Source organism: Labeo rohita, chromosome 9 (genome assembly GCF_022985175.1).
Source record: "Labeo rohita strain BAU-BD-2019 chromosome 9, IGBB_LRoh.1.0, whole genome shotgun sequence".
Classification (NCBI taxonomy): domain Eukaryota; kingdom Metazoa; phylum Chordata; class Actinopteri; order Cypriniformes; family Cyprinidae; genus Labeo; species Labeo rohita.
In genome coordinates, this window is record NC_066877.1 from 26158 (window position 1) to 44013 (window position 17856).

The 17856-nt window shown below is 36.3% G+C and overlaps 1 protein-coding gene across 1 annotated transcript in view; it reads right to left on the bottom strand.

Annotated features, from left to right (window-relative positions):
• Positions 1-17856, bottom strand: part of si:dkey-11f4.7 (piezo-type mechanosensitive ion channel component 2) — a 169845-nt gene that overhangs the window by 17901 nt on the left and 134088 nt on the right. The window contains 7 exon segments of the mRNA XM_051118918.1: positions 417-564; positions 3321-3479; positions 6138-6352; positions 6922-7069; positions 15099-15231; positions 15433-15625; positions 16997-17185. Of these exon segments, the coding sequence (XP_050974875.1) occupies positions 417-564; positions 3321-3479; positions 6138-6352; positions 6922-7069; positions 15099-15231; positions 15433-15625; positions 16997-17185 (1185 nt within the window).

A 17856-nucleotide genomic window follows, 5' to 3' on the forward strand; every position in this document is an offset into this window, starting at 1 on the left:
ATGACTCACTCACTCAGCTCACTCAGTAAGACTTAAAAGTACCTTTTATTTACATAGTTAAAATGATAAATCATTTCATATTAAATATTGAATTAAAAAAAAAATCGCATAGCATTATTTATACAACTGTAAAGGCAGAGTAAATATATTAATGACACTTTTGATGCCACTTCTGTTACCTCTGCACTACAAAGATGGATTTTGTTGATATTGATTTAATTTTGTTGATATACTGTGTTATAATTGTAATTAAATACAGACAGACAGGCAGACAGACAGACAGACAGACAGACAGACAGACGGATAGATAGATAGATAGATAGATAGATAGATAGATAGATAGATAGATAGATAGATAGATAGATAGATAGATAGATAGATAGATAAAATTCATTTAGATTCATTAAAATTTTCACCTTTTCCGCTTCTCTCCAGCATTTCAAAATAAAGATGTTGGCATAGATGTCCTCCACACAGATCCAGCTGGACAGGCTAAGAGTTGTGTCTGTCCACACCCAGTCCATCACTGCCCTTAACTCAGTCAGGAATGGAACTAATCTAAACCTATCAAGAAAAGTCCATTACATTTACATTTAATCATTTAGCAGATACTTTTATCCAAAATGACTTACTTTCTTATCACTACATTGTTCTTAAGTTATACCTTAAGCTGTACCTTTAAATACCCCTAATATGGACTAAGAAAAGTTTATATTTTGGTTTTGGGAGTTCCCAACAACAGGTTGACATGCATGCAAGGTCAAAAAAACACTTTTATTGTCTTATAATATGCATTTATTTTTACCTTATTTGTTCAACGACTCCCAAATGATTCTCTCAATGAATCATTTGTTCAAACCCCTCTTTTGCGTGACACTAATCTGTGGTGACTGGTCTGATGAGCCAGTCCATTGTGATTGGTCTACTGCGAGCAACACATTTCAGAAACGGAACGCCCATCACCATTACTCTAACCCACAGCTCGGTGGTAAACACCCAAACAGCCATGGTATATGTGTTAGCCTAACTCAGAAACGTATTGATAAAGCACTGCAGTTTGTACACCAACGTACTGCTCTATTCATTATCAGAACTCCAAGTAACAACAGCGACAAACATTCACTATTTATCAACACATTTGACAACTGCGAGCAAACAGATATTGCTGTTAGCCGGTTAGCCAGAGACCTACAAGCTGTGCGGAGCAAACACAACACATACAAATAGGGTTAGGGAGTCAACTAAAAAAAGAGTATATCCTTGACTCTGAATAGCTTTAGAGTCGGAGTCAACTCCAGCATTGCAATTTATATATTACTTAGATGCTTAAACAAGTGGCAAAACATAAACAGCCTGCAGTCTACTTATCTTCAAACATTTCAATTAATCACAAACATGTCAATTAAAACTTGCCTTTGACAGAAACAGCCGTCTCATGCCTTTTCTTTTGCATTACATATTACAGTCCTGATGGTCATAAAGAACTTTGTTTTTCTAACGCCACAAGTGCCATCTATGTTGCCATATTTATTTAAAAGGGTACTTTTGCCTTGCTTTACCCCTATAGCTAAAAAAGCTGTGTTAACTGTAAAAAACAGACTTTAGGCCTACTTATTTGAATTTATTTTATTTTTGCATCTTTCTTTCTTTTATTATTATTATTACTATTATTATTATTATTATTAGAATTTTCCCTCTGTAAAGCTAGGTTTCGGCAACAGCTAACAACATTGATAGCCCATTTAATAACACCACCACTAAATTGGACTAATTTGGACAGTCATGCAATGGAGTCGAGGAGTCGATTGCATCGACTTCTATGGTGGGAGTCGGAGTTGAATTAGAAAAACCTGGAACTGGACACCCCTACACACAACTAAATACGTGTTTTACATGCTGCAGAGTACATGAGAGCAACCATTTTTAAAGGGTTACTCCACTTTCATAATTAAATTTTTCTGATAATTTACTCAACGGCATATCATCCAAGATATGTTTCTCTTTCTTCAGTCACGAAGAATTTAAGGATTTTGAGGAAAACATTTCAGGATTTTTCTCCATATAGTGGGCTTCAGTGGTGCTTAACAGACTGAAGGTTAAAAATACAGTTTCAATGCAAGTCCAAAGGGCTCTAAATGATGAATATGGGTCTTATCTAGCAACAATCATTCATTTTCTTAAAAAACATAATAATTATATACTTTTTAACCACAAATGCTCGTCTTGTGTAGCTCTGCGATCCTGCTCAAGACAATTAGGGAATGTCAAAAAACTCAAAACTCATTTTCTTTTCTGCAGCGATGTAGGACGATTTTAAAATTGGAGTAGAAAATGAGATGGGAGTTTTTCCGACATACCCTAAGTGTACCCTAATGGATTTACCCACGTCTTGTGTTTCATGTCTGTGGGTTTAAGCGACCCCAATAACATCATTTTTAGCCCCTGGAATGCAAATTTACCAGGGGAACCCTGACAAAAACATGTATTATGTAAATTACATAATAATTTTTGATCAGCAAGTCAGAAAATTATAATGATTTCTGGAAGGATCATGTGACTGGAGTAATGACGCTAAAAATCAGCTTTGAAATCACAGAAATAAATTACATTTTAAAATATGTTCTAATAGCATGACAGTGTTTTAGTGCCACATAAAAAATATGTATATATAATAATAATAATCTAAAATTATGAGATTGTTATTACGAAAATAAAGTTGGAATATTACGAGTATAAAGTTGAAATATTATGAGAATAAAGTCGAAATATTACAAGAATAAATTACGAGAATAATGTCAAAATGTTTTGAGAATAAAGACGAAGTTGGAATTTTTTGAGAATTTAAATTGTAGAAATTAAAGTTATAATATAAAAACAAACAAGCAAGCCATACTTTCCATAAAAAAATAACTAAGTAATGTAATTAGTTACTTTTCAGGGAGTAAGGCAATATTGTAATGCATTACTTTAAAAGTAACTTTCCCCAGCACTGCTTCTGACCCCTTAAATCTACCTATACCTTATCTTAGCATTACACATATCATACTTCAGTAGCAGCAAAAGTGTTGTGCATTAACAAATAAGCTTTTAGTCATTGTATAATATCTGTTAAAATCATTTGAATACTTTTAAAAAGTGCCTAATCATATGAATTGAAAGTTTAATGACAACACACATCAAGCAGCTTTTAGATCTTGTTGTTCTGATTTTGTCAAGACAAACTTGATAGAGCTACCCCCTCAGGCCCAAGATATTACATTCTGTTAAATGTACAGAAACAGTGAAGAAATTGGTCATTGTGGAGCGAATAATTTACTTACCCCTGAAAAAGGAAGAGGTTGAAGTAGTTGTACTTCTTGGTAAGAAAATTTCCAAGAACACGGTTTGGGTAGCCGCATTTGATCTGGTATGCTGAGAGACCAAAATAAATGCACTTTACAAAGTACCACAGTTGAGCAACTCGATTCCTGTTGAATCTCCTGAAATAAGAAACATTGCAGTACAATTAACATCAGCAATCTCACACTGGTAATCCATATTGTATTGATATTGGTAAGCCATATTGTATATTCACACTTAGTAATTCCATTACAGCACACAACTACTCTAATTAACAAGCCCAATTCTTAAGTGATGGATTACACCTTTAAAAAATGTCTCTGTATGTGTATGTAACCTGGGGAGACATGAGGATTGAGACATTAGCCTATAGAACTGCCCCAGCCATTTAAACCATTGGATTTACAAAATGTGGTAGGGGTTAACCTCTTAAACTCTGCATTAGCATCTAACAACCACTTGCATAAAAAACACAAAATAGGTGTCAATTGAAAGAGTATAAACTTGGCTTAACATTGAATATAGAAAATGTGGCTCTTAAGGGTGCTTTTAAATTTGACAGAGCTTCATTTTCACAGCATGGAAAAAAAAAAGAATGGTTTATTTAAAAATGTGATCTGCAAAAGCATTCGTATGCCACCAATCCTGTCGTATGAATGATTGTACGTTGATAAATGTTGCGGCTAAAAAAACAATCATCATTTAAATATCATGCCCCTGAAAACACCCCGATTTAGAAGGCTTGACCCTAAAATTTACGACACTGAGAAACAAAAGCTGGAAGTAAAGAGGAAGTAAACTCATGAAAAAGAAATTGATCTTACTCTAAAAACATCAGTTAACCTTATATTTGCAAACAATAGCGTTAATTTATGCAGTATGTATATTAACCCTCTGGGGTCGAAAAACGTGCCGGCGCGGTTTGTGGCAGTTTTTCTTATAACTTAAGGAACTTAAGTTACTCCATCATTTTTGATCGTACAGATAAGAGCAATACATCAGTCAAATCTGTAAAGGGTGTACTTTTATTTGTATACACTCACAGTAACAATAAATCATTGTAGTTTTATAAAATAAAGAAAACAAACAGGGTGTGCAGTCTGCCGCTTTGGTCTCTGTGATCGCCATTTAGACGTTTTAAGTCCGTCTCAAGTCAGCCGGCACTCCAGTCAGTCTCAGATCAGCCAGCACTCCAGATGTCGGCGAGCCAGCCAGCTCCCCAGACAGTCTGCCTGAGGTTTATTCCTTCTGCACAGCTGGGGATATCTTCAGCTCCACCATAAGTACCCTGCTCTGCCCGCTCCACCCTGGCTTCTTGCTCTGCTGACTCCACCCTGACTTCCTGTTATGCTGGCTCCACCCTGGCTTCCTGCTCTGTCGGCTCCGCACGAGTTCCGTGGTTTGCCAGGGTCACACTGAAACTCTTCTAACTGTATCTCCCAATTCACCTGCCTGTCACTTGCTACAGTTCCAGGACTGTAATAATATTACTTTTTGCAGTAACTAGTATTGTAACTAATTACTAATAAGATTTCAGGGTTACACTTTATTTTGATAGTCCACTTTAGACATTCTACTAACTATAGGTAACTTTGCAAATACATGTCAACTAATTCTCATTAATTTGCAAGTACATGTCTACTAACTCTCAAAGCAGACTGTTAGGTTAGGTTTAGGGTTAGTAGAATAAGTTGACATATACTTGCAAAGTTTAGAAGAGTGTTAGAAGATATTAAGCTGACAGCCTACTAATACTCTAACAACTAGCTGACATGCAGCTGCAAAGTTACTTACTGTTAGTAGAATGTCTAAAGTGGACTATCAAAATAATGTGTTACCGATTTCACTAATAATATTACTGTTACCATCCATAAAACTCCTTAGTTACTTAGTTACTTTCTTACAAACGTATGTGATTTGATAAAATACATAATGAAATATAATCGTATATGGGTAACGGAGAAATTACAATTAGCTTCAAGCTACACGTCAATTAATGAGATTAATACAACACTTCTACTTGAATGTCACTATCAGTCACTATTGAGTGTTTATAATAACTTCTGACTGTGATCCAATGTGGATTTTGGTCAAATGATGAGGCAAAAATATGTTGTTAGTGACATTATAGAAGAATTTAATGTGAAAGATACCCAGTTACTTCTGTGGGGCGTGAAGAAAAAGAAATGTAACTAGCGTAACTAATTACTGTTGCCAGAATGTAATAAGTAAAGTGACAATATTACTTTTGAAAGGAGTAACTAGTAATAAGTAATATATTACAATCTTTGACTAACTAGTCCAACACTGTCCAGGACACCCTCCTACCCTCCCCACGTCTTTCAGAAATCAGAGCTTTATTTAAGATTCAGTGTACAGTTTTTACTAGAATGTATAATGAGTTTGTAAGTATAGGACAATGGATTTTCAGTTTTTTCAAAAGCTCACTCACTGGTCACTGCTGCGGTCACAAGAAGCCACCCCCACCAACTACACTGGATGTTTTCAAATGGATGGAAGTAATTTTTTAGTTGCTGTGTCTATTACTCCCCCATTTTTTTTTTTCCCCTTACATTTTTAAGTTCAGTGAAGCTATATAAGCCATTTCAACTTAAATTACATTAAACTGGTTTAAACAATGAGTTGAACCTCCTACAACTTATACGTAAATTAAATTTGAAAATTGCTTTACTCGTTTTGATGAGTTAAAGTAATGTAAAAACACATGTTGTCATAATCTTTTGGTCATGTCAGTTTTTAGTTTTAGTAGTTTTGGTAGTCCTTCATTTATTCCTCACCTCTCTGTGACACCAGGCAGTATGAAGAACATCCAGAAGTGGATCCCAAACACAAGCACTACCTGGAAAACACACTTCCCAAGAAGAGTTTTACGAAGGTAGAGTGCTCGGTCGACAATCATGGTACTGAACTGGATGAGAAGCATGACGAGAAAAGCTTCAGGAACCTGGTCTTCTGACAGTGACTCTGTAATATCAGCAGCTGCGCTGTGCTTCTGTATCAATAATTCAAAACACTTATTAATTAACACACAAAAAATAAACACATAAAAAATCAGCTGAGAAAGTTGAAACTTGTACTGGTTATATCTTAACATTGAAATTCAATATGCTCAAATATTGAGATCTTTGAGGAGAATTGACTACATAATCTAAAAGTGATGGTTTACTAGAGAGGATTTGATTGGTGGAACTAAATATGATCTTATTGCACATTCTGTCTGTCTGTCTATCTATCTACCACTACAATATTATAAGTAAGTATAATATAATATCCTTATAGTTCATTGTGCATTTTTATTATTTATTTGCATAAACTAGTGTTCTGCAAATCTGACCCTGGCCCTGAATTTGAATAGGAAGAAGATTTCTTATTTAATCTAGGTTTTAGATTCATATTGATGCAATCCACTCTCTGTCTTTTGTTATTTCATATTCTCATTCAGAATGCACTATATTTTGGAAAATAGACAGCATTAAGAGCCCATAGAAAAGTACTTTAAAAAGCTTAAAAAGAAATTACAAACTAACAAAAAAAGTGATTGAATGTGAGATCAATACTTACTCCAAAGGCCCAGTATCCAAATATAATAATGATGAAGTTCACCACATCTACCAGGAACATCAGCGCATACACATCACACACAGGGCTGTACTCAGGATGGATGATGTCGTAGAAGAACTGCCTTATGGGTAAATATGTGTGTAGAGCACTAAAAAGAAGAATAAAGTTTTACATGAGCAGGAGTATTAGTTTTTTTGTTTTTTTTTTTTAATATGGCAGCATTCCATTCAATGCTGTTTTTTTGGAAGTACACAATATACTGACATAGACATATTAAATGGCATAGACTAACAATCATTGCACTTGAAATGGTAATTGTGAAAACAAGATGAACGGTGTGCATGTGTGCTGTGACTGAGCAGCAGAGGGGATTCTATTTCATGCACTCATGACTTCCAGAGGCTAACAATCATTCTAGAGGAAAACAATCATTCACAGCTATTTGTGTTTTACAGGGACAGAGTTGTTGAGCCCATTGGAACTGGATACTATGTCAACAATAGCAAAAATGTGTTACAACATTGCTTTGTTATGGGAAATGTTCTGACAAAGCTGACAACGAGTACAGTAAGTTGAGGGATGACCTCTGTGGTCATGATGGAGCCGACAAGCAGCACAGAGAGCTCAAGGATGGCCTGCGTAACAGTGACAGAGCCAACAAGGAGCTCAGAGTACCCCCACTGCCATGGGAGGAGCTGTAGTGGATGACGCTGCCACCATGGGATGAGCTGTAGCAGGCACAGTCACCATTAGTTGAGCCAAGTAATTTTAACGCAGTGAAAATCATCAGTTTGCATTAATGAACTATTAGCCTATGGCATCTAAAGTTTCCTGACAGAACATGGCATTTCTATCATGACAACTCTTGGAAGATTTTAGCAACTCTCGGAAGATGACAGTATTTATAATGTATTTGGTCTTGGTGGAACAGATCTGCTAAGCTGCTGTTGAGTTGCTGCTGCTGTTAGTTATTGCTGCAGCAAAAAATATAGGAAATTGCTACTGCCAATGCATACGCCAATACAGTGCTGTATTTAAGACCTTCTGCTGCTTTACAAGTAGCATGTATAATAACCCCCTAAACAAAGCTGGAATGAGAAGATAAACAAATGGTTAAATGTGTATGCTGCTGTGAGCATGAAACATACTGCTGCTATTTAATAATATGTTTGAAATCATCCCCATAAGGCAGAAGAAAGATGATAAGATAAGCCCCCCAAAACAAGAAGATCTATTGCCAAAACATACAAACTGCGACTGCTCCAGAAAGCCATGAGATTGTAAGATGTTTGCTATCTATGTGTGCCTGGACCTGCTTCTGTTCTGCTTGTGTACCACTCACTTATGCTCACCAGAAAAGCACTTAAAATTTCACTTAAATAATGTTCTGATACTAAATTTGTATGTAGTATACTTATTCCTGTTTGCAGTAGCACTAATGTGCTGTAACATGCTGTAGTACAGCTGTGCTGGGCAATGCTGCCAAAATGACGCTATCCTCTCATCCACTGATCTACTCTTGCTATGCTCTGCTTACATGCTCTGAAAATGATAGCTTTTTTAGGACTATACATAATTTAAATAATTAGTTTAAAAAAAAGTCATATCTGATTATGTTGAACAGAACTAAAAATAATATATTGATATTTAAAATTATTGTATTTTCTGTCCAATTTTATTGTGTTATTTTCAGTAAAAGTGTGTTTATTTTACTGGCATGTGTGTGTGTGTGTGTGTGTGTGTGTTTTAGTATCATTCCCAAACAGGAATTGTCAGGAATATGGACCTGTTTAGTTGTGTCTTCACCTGTTTCTGTTCCTGTGTGCCCTTACATGGTCATGTTTCTGTTCTCGTTTAGTCTGATTAGTCATTCTGTGCTACTGTGCTATGGATTTACCCTGTACTTTTGGATTTATTAAAACTGTTTCGCTTATCCATGTCTCTGTCGTTCCTCCCAGCACAGTACATGACAGAAGACCCAACGTAACAAAGTTTATTGCATGTCTCCCTTCCGTTTTGTTTCTGTGTTTTACTCAGTGTTTTTTGTTTCTGTTGCGTCCCCATGGATCCCCTTGCATGCCCTGAATACCTCCTCCTCCTGGAGCAGGGGGAGAGATCATTTTGAGGGCCATACCAGACTGTTCCTGGTCCTCACCAGCTACCCTTACAACGCACTCTGTGCATTCTATGATTCTACGCCAGTTTGAACACCGCATGTAGACCACCATTGTCCAAGGATGGTCCTCGAGTGAATTTCGCCGCCTTTGTGGAGTGGACACTGGTGAGAAATGGATCTCCGTTCCCTGCCTATTCCCAGGAGAATCTTGCCAGTTCCACTCCCGACCCAGTGCCCAGCCCACCACCTCCCCACAATGCGGAGCATCAGCCTGAGCCCACTGATGATAGAGAGCCAGAGCCCACTCAGGGTCTGATCAGTCATTCTGAGTACCTGTGTTCTCCCCATTAGCCCGTGTATTCAAGTTCCAGTCTGTGAGTTTCTTTCTTTGTTGGGTCTACCCAGCAAAGTGATGTTCGTGTGTCTTCTCCCATTCCTTGTGTGGATTTACCCTGTACTTCTGGATTTATTAAAGACTGTTTAGCTTATCCACGTTCCAGCACAGTATGTGACAGGAATCACGCTTTAGGCTGATAGGTAAAGTAACCTCCAGCAACCATCTGACTCAGGCTCAGGTGACCTGAGCAAATAGTTTTAAATTTTGTCTTTCAATAGTTGTCATAGTCATTATCCTCTTACCTTTTTTATTCTGTGCAGTTGCTCACTTGTTTCCATAGTTTAATATATTTGTATTGTATGTTAAGAACAACAACGTTTGCATTACATGATCAAATCTTTAGTTAACTGCATGACTCATTCCAAGATGATCTTAATTTCCAATTCTCACTATTAACAAACCATTAGTAAGGTAGTTGCTAAGTTTAAGTATTTGGTTGGATAGGCATGTATAATATGGTTATGCAGAATATGTCCTTTATAAATACTAATAAACAGTCAATACCACAAATTTGTTTATTTAGTTTGTATAAATCCAACGAAATGTAGTCTTTCCCATCTGAGCTCATTATCTGTATTGTGCTCACACCCACACACAGAGCAGCCTGTTCCTAATGTAGTGGACAGCACATTCCAGGACCCAGTTTATTGCAAGGGGCCCTCTCTGACCACCATAGTGGACAGAGGTTTGTTACATTTTGATTGGATCTTGGTGAACTAACATAAACAAACTGTCCAACGCCATCAGATAAAGATGCCAGGACAACAGCCAGACATCTCTTAGAGGGCAAGAAGAACACCTTTGGTACAAAGCCCGGGAAGGACAGAACTTCCTATTGGTCAAAATGCAGTTTGTGCCCTTCATCCACCTTGAGACTGATTCTTAAGGATTTGGCCTGTGACCGACCATAAAAATTCCTTAGGACCTCCAAATGCAGCAGCAGTGGGTGAAACGAAGAGAGATCATGGAGATCCATCTAAATCCATTCATAACTAGGTTTTCAAACCTTAATACTGATGCACACTACAACACACACATTTTATACTTATTCAATCTTTTCTCATCATGTTTGGACTTAATGTGTTCGTAACATTGCCAAATGCATTCTGCACTGTAAAAAATTGCACTGTAAAATAACGGTAATCTACTGACAGCTGTGGTTGCCAGCATTATACTGTTAATTTACAGCTCTTCCTTTTTACAGTATGTTACCGTTATTATACCATGTGGTAACTCATTTTATTTTGGAAACCGATTGCTTCAAACCATTTGAGTTTTTAAAAAACTATTGTTTATATGGTGTTAGTACAATGAACTTATTTAATTTGAGTCCACTAAGAAGAAATATTTCTTAATATAAACCCACAAACACTTAAAGTGTAATAAAGAAGCAATCGACTTTTACTCAAATCTTTATAGATTGTAATTAACTAACAAAAGCACAAATTTGTGTAATAAAGTGCTTAGTAAAGAAATTATCACTATATCAGCAATTCCACAATTACTATCTTTAAATAAAGCAGCAAAACGTCAGTGCTTGCGGCTCATCATTGCCTGAAGCACAAGCTCTACTCTCCAGCACAATGGTGACCCACAAAACTAAATTAAACTAACAGATCTCTCTTGTACAAAAACACATCAGTTAGGCACAATTAAATATTTACTCTCCTTACCAGTTAATGACTTTGCATAATTGTTTTTCTATGAACATTCACTAATATTTTAGTGAAAATAACTTGATTTGCTTGGTAAATCTGACTGTTATGTTTTACAGTATATTACTGTTTTTTTCTTGAATTAACGGTAATCTACTGGCAGCTCTGGTTGCCAGCATGTTACTGTTTTTCTACAGTGTGTTGCCGTAAATTAATTACAGTTTATTACTGTTAAATTACATTTCATGCTGGTTTTTTTTTCCATCGTACATCTTTAACCCTTTAAAACCCACAGCAAAATCCTCAGTTTTAAATGAACACTTATAATGTGTCAACACTACAGAGTGTTTGAGTAATACTGAATTAGTGCTGAAGTTAATGTGATAATTATATGATTGATCACGTTCTGATTGAGCATTAGTGATGAACACCAGCTGTTAACAAACAAAATTGCTGAATGAAAGAATAACACAAGAACAACTGACTTCAGCCACAGCCTTAGATGACATCAACTGAAATAAAAGAACACATTAAATCTCTCAAGATCTGATTAAACTCCTAAAACAGCATTACCAGCTTCACTTATTACCACACTGACTTTATTTCTGTCAGACGTCTACAGAAGAGAGTTGCAGAGGTTTAGATTTTTTTTTTTTTTTTTTCTTTCACTACCACGGTGGAGATCAGTGTTTACTTTACTTGGGCTGTTGAACCTTGACATTTTAGTTAATTTTACTTTAGTTGTTGTAATTATGTGTGTTTGCAACATGCTTGTTATGACAAAAAAAATGAAAGACAAAACAAAATCTGGAGTTGTTCATGGTTTGGTAATAACACAGGTTTTATCCAGTGTCTTTTCTGTTATTGATATTGATGCCAGAAAAAAAAAAAAACTGAGCATGCAGATGTAAAAAACACCACTCATTAAAAAAAAAAAAAAAACTTGGGGTTTTTTGGTGTAATTTAGATGAAAACATCAAGAATCATCGTATGAATCTCAACAATGGTGAGAACAAGTCATGGGTGAGGTTTTGTAGTGTGCTGATACCCAGCATGAAGCTTTCGATTGTCACCATTGTTGAGATTCATATGCTGATTCTTCATGTCTCTATTTGAGTGTAAATGCTACAGTAGTTTTAAATTTTAACTATTAAGTCCTTATTTTCTGGTTGTCACATTACCAAAACATCTCATTCTGTAACACACTTGGTGAAAGAAACAACAACAAATAAATACACACTCAACAATAGATTCCTAATGAGTCTAGCAAGACTCAGAATCAATTCAGTAGATGACATTCATGCCCAACTAGACATAGCTGACATCAACTGACCAGCGTCGCTATAACTAATGCATCATAAAAACCCAGTTACAGCAAAAATATCTGTTCATCTAAGGCTGTGGCTAAAGTCAGTTATATAGTTCTTGTGTTTGTCTTGTTTCTCTTTCAATCAGTGATTCTGCTCATTAACAGCAGCTGTTCATCAGTGTCTGAAGTCACTCATTAGTTTTCATTATCTCTGTAAGGTGGACTATATTAGTAAACTCATGTAGGGAATAGTGAATGAGTGTGTAGAGTTTGATTTTAAACAGTCTCTGAGCGTCGATTTTGAACAATGTAAATTCACGATACATAGCAGCAGGCTACTTTTTCGAAAATGACAAATAATACCAGAATGCACTGTTTTAATGGAAAACAGCATGTTACTGTCAAAATTTGGCTGTTTTTTTACAGCAATTTTTAACAGTGTGGTTATGGTTTGGAAAGTGAGAAATGCACCGGTAAAACTTTAGTGACACTTTTCTAACTTTGTGTTTGGACTATGCAAATAAATTCCACAGGAGGAAAGAAGAGTGGGCCACCACGCATCCCCCGACTCTAATGGAACCAGCCAATCACAGCACAGAAATGGAGAAGCGCCAAATTGCAATCTCCTGCTCATTGGAAAAGGGATAAAGGTCCCTGTTCTGAGTCTCAGTCCTGTAAGGGAAGAGACAGAAACAGATCACCTTCGCTCTGAGTCTCCCGTTCAGAGAGACTGTAACAGCTACACAGTTCTGAGTCTGCTACCCGCAAGGGAAGGGACTGTAACAGAAACACTTAATTCTGAGTCTGAGCCCTGCGACGAGTGTGAGACAATAGCAGAAATATCCCAGTTCTGAGTCTCCCTTTCAGAGGGACAGTAACAGATACCAAGTCAGAGTCTCCAGCTTTTGAGGCAGCAACAGACACGTTCTCACGTTCTGAGCCTCCAGCCTGCGAGGAAAGAGATAATCTACGTTCAGAGTCTTTGTTCAGTGAGACAACAACAGATGCTGCATCCTGAGTCTCCATCCTAGAGAGACAAAGCGGATTGACCAAGTTCTGAGTCTCTAGCCTGGAGATGCAGAAGACACCTCATTTGTTTCAGAGTAGTAACAGTTTATCTTTCCAGATAACATAGCTCTGACATAGCACTCAACATAATCACTTGCATTTTATGCATCTTATGCACTTTATTCCTGTTTCATTCATGGTATTCATTTAATAGTTGTTGATTACTCTTGTCTATGTTTTGTTAATAAAATTAATTTTATTACAACTTGTGTAAATAATACAGTAAGAGGTTCTACAAGTTAGAGATCCCACCAATCTTTCTTATGTGATGTATTCATAACCACACCTTAATTGACACGTGATCCAAGAATCATAACGTCAGCTGTGACATGAGTATGCAACACTACCCTATTTCACCTCCCTAAGTTGGCGAAAGCGAAATTCACTACATTAATTGGCGTCACTAGGTTGGCGAAAGCGAAATTCACTATACTGCAACAGTGATGATGATTTGTTATTTTATTTTTTTTTTTTTTATGTAATATGATTAGACCAACAAATCATTCGGTTTGTAATGTGTACTGAACCGAAAGCCTCGTACCTAACGGTTCAATATGTGTATCGTTACACCCCTAATATGAATGGAAATCAAATAGAATGAAAAGTGCAGTTTGACCTCCTCTTAAAGCCTGGAATTTAACCCAGAAGAAAAACGCATTCCAACGTGTGGCTTGATTCAGCTAAAGATATTGTTTCTGACAAGTAAATAATTAATTCTCAAAGTCAGACTAAAGTTTCAAGGCTGACCATGCATGTGAAACAAATATTAAAGCATCATTTCATCTTCTTGTTTTTCTTTTTTTTCACAAACAACAAAACAAAATATTAATAAACAATTTAAACCATTTGTCACTTCTCTTTATTTTCTTTTAAGTAGAAAATCAAGTGATCAGATATGTTCGCATTTCTATTTAGTATTAAACGTAATCAAACTTAACATCTTATCATTCAACTTATCATTCAAATAAAGAAATATTTCAAGCCCAGAGTCGATTATTCAAAAATAACTGGTTTGACCTGATCATCTTAAACGAGTCATATCCTTTGGGTCGGAATTTTTGAATAGTATTATATTGTAAACAGATTAATCCTAACAAATATTAAAATACATTTAAAACAGTGTATTTCTGTTATCCCTCCTGCAGTAACTTCAGCAGCGTGCAGAACCTCATTTATCTCGGAACTGTGGTGTCAGCAGTGCGGACAATCGCTTAGTTCGTTCACACAATGTAACCATTTCTTTTATAATGGGAAAAAAAACATCGTTTTTATGACATCATCATTTTAGCATTGTTTTTATAACATTATTGTTATTGTGGGGAAAGTTTTAATGACATAACATCTCGTTATTACAAGAAAAGCTGTTTTAACGAGAAAAAGATGCTGTTTTAATGACAACATCTTATTAGTACAAGAAAAGATGTCGTTTTAACGAGAAAAAAAAAACATTACATCTTGCTATTACGAGTAAAGATGCTGTTGTGGTGAGAAAAGATTAAATGAAGATTAAAATGACATAACATCTCGTTATTATAACATAATTGAGTGGAAAAAATATGTGTATGGCAGCAATGCATCAGCGTAGCATACATATGTTTCAGTGAATAAAATGTCATGTTATTGATCTCTTACAGCTCTATGACAGCAGCTTTGGCTTCCAGCATTCGGCCATTCATGTACTGTTTTATTCGATCCTTCCTGCTTAGTGGCACATTCCACTGTTGCTTCTTCTGTGAATGTTTTTTCCTGCTTTGGTTTGAATCTGCTGATATAATATTTATTAATCATATTAGCACAGATATGTAAATAATTATGTGTGGCACCACAAAGCACAAAACAAGATTAAGAGAAAACAAACTGGCACATGTGAAATATGTGCTTGTGTACATGTATGTGCATTATTTGTTATAAGTATTATATGTATGTGAATATAAGTTCCTCATGTATGTCCATGTGGAGATCTTACCTTGTCTCTCGGGGCTCTCTACTCTCTGTCTCTGAAGGAAAGAGGTGTATGATGGAACAAAGGGCATTCGTCTACTTGTGTTTTCTTCTCGTTGTCTTGATCCTCCAGCCATCTTGTTTTTCTCTGTTTTTCTCTTTAGTTTCTTAAAAAAGTCTGGCATCTCCACCTCCTTGTTATCCCACAAACCATGACACTGAAGGAACAAAAACACATCAACATCTCATCTCACTGGCTCTGTTCAAAGACCTACTAAACCACCTAACTAGGCAGCATCCTCAGACATCATAGGCACCCTTCTGATGCAAATATTGCCTGCTGTGACAAATTTTAAGGCAGCATCACCTGTATTCTTCATGGACAAACAAATATCAGAATACACTGTACCAAGCAAAATTTGGTAAATTTTCAGTCACACTTTATTTTAAAGTCCAATTCTCGCTGTTAACAAAACATTAACTATGACTTTTGACTCAGTAAACTACTAATGTGCTGCTTATTAGTAGTTTGTAAGGTAGTTGTTAAGTTTAGGAATTGGGTAGGATTTCGGAATGTAGAATATGGTCGTGCACAATATGTGCTTTATAACTACTAATAAATAGCCAATATGTTATCAATAGGCATGTAAATAAGCAAAGTTAATAGGGAGAATTGTTCCTTATACTAAAGTGTTACCAGACTTTCATTAATAAACATTATACAATGGTTAAAAGATCATTAGGTCTTATATTTAAATAGCTACAAATATGAGATATTGTGTGTGTTAATGTTTACTGATTAATTTTCTATACATTACATAATGATCAACAGATCAGCTAACACATCAAGATGCTTACAAATGACACAAATGTTGTTAAACTTTCTATAGTTTCTATAGTTAAACAGTCATTTAACTATGCCAGAGGGCATGTCTGGACTTTCTGCTTCTTCTGATACAGCCACGGAGGCCGTCCCTGAACTTACTGTTTGCTCTGACATGACCACGGAGGTATCAATCCTCTGCCTGTCCTGCCATGGCCACAGAGGCAGACTCTATTATGATTGTTTTCTTTTGCTCCCGTTTTGTGTTCTGGACTCTTAGTTTGAAGTATTCAGTAGTTTTGTATACAGTAGTTTTTGTAGTTTTGTTCCCATTGCTTTTGTTACACACTGGTCATCTCAGTTCTGTTCATTATTCCTATTGTTTTATTTTTGGACTCCTGTTACTTTTGGGTATTCAGTTATTAAAATGCAATGCATCTGAATCCTCTAGCCCTCGTCTCTGAGTTCATGGGCTAAACTCATGTATGTGTAACAGCCTAAGCTAATTAATATTGGTTATAGAGTTAAAAATGTATAATTTAAAATATTACATTATATATTGATATTATCACTTCCAATATGCCACTAAACTGTTATAGATGCAATTTACTGTGTTTGGAAAGAAATATTTATTTTTTATTGTGTGTGGAAAGAAAAATAGACAGTCAGATAGCTTATATCTAATGACATTTTCCAGTGAAGTTTCCAGAGACGGGTAACTATCTTAAGTAGATTTCTAGAGTAGAGGGTGAAGCATTGGTAGTACCTTAAGGATGGAGCGATGGAAGAACAAAGCAATTAACTGGATGAGGTCTAGCAGTACGTAGCCATCTTTCTTCTCAATTCCAACTATGTTGGGTACTGCAAATGCACGCTCTGCATTAATGCCACGATATGCTGATGTAGTCCATGGAAAGAAGCCAAACTGGAAAAAGTACTTTACCACAACTGTGAGCTGAGTGGAGATGACAAGAGGGGAAAAAGATTTAGTTTTGTTTTTGTTTTGTTTTTTGTAGTTTTTTTTAGGATATATAATTTAAGTTAGCTTCAACTACGCACATATTTAAAGACTACAATAATTATTCACTAGAAAAACTGAAAATGGTCCTACACTGTAAAATCCAATTTATTAGTTATTTTTACTTAGATGCTGTACGTACTAGGTTTTATTAAGTTACAGCTACTTTCAAGGCAAATAAAACAATTTACTTACTGCTTTAAGTGATGCTTACTTAAAATATTTAAGTAGCTACAGAGGAACCAATGACATTAATAAACCAGTAAAAGGCAGCAGTGCACTAATATGTTGCTAATGTGCAACTGTCACAAACGCGGTCTCTGTGGCTCCCCCTGTCCCGCACCAGCGGGAACCGTCACCGGAGTTTTAACTACGTATCCCATCATCCCGTGCCTGGGGCGCGCCACTTCCGGTTCCGGGTCTCCCAGTTCACTTCCCCTCCGGCGGCCATTTTAGCGTGCCACGCCGGAACGCCCGTCACAAAGTTTTGTATGGTTATGCCTTCAATCCTGAGCGTTTTTCTATCGGACTGCCTTACTGTTGCCAACCGGACTGTTAAAGTTGTGTGTGAACCTTTGCTGCCTGCCTTTTGTCGACCCTCGCTATTC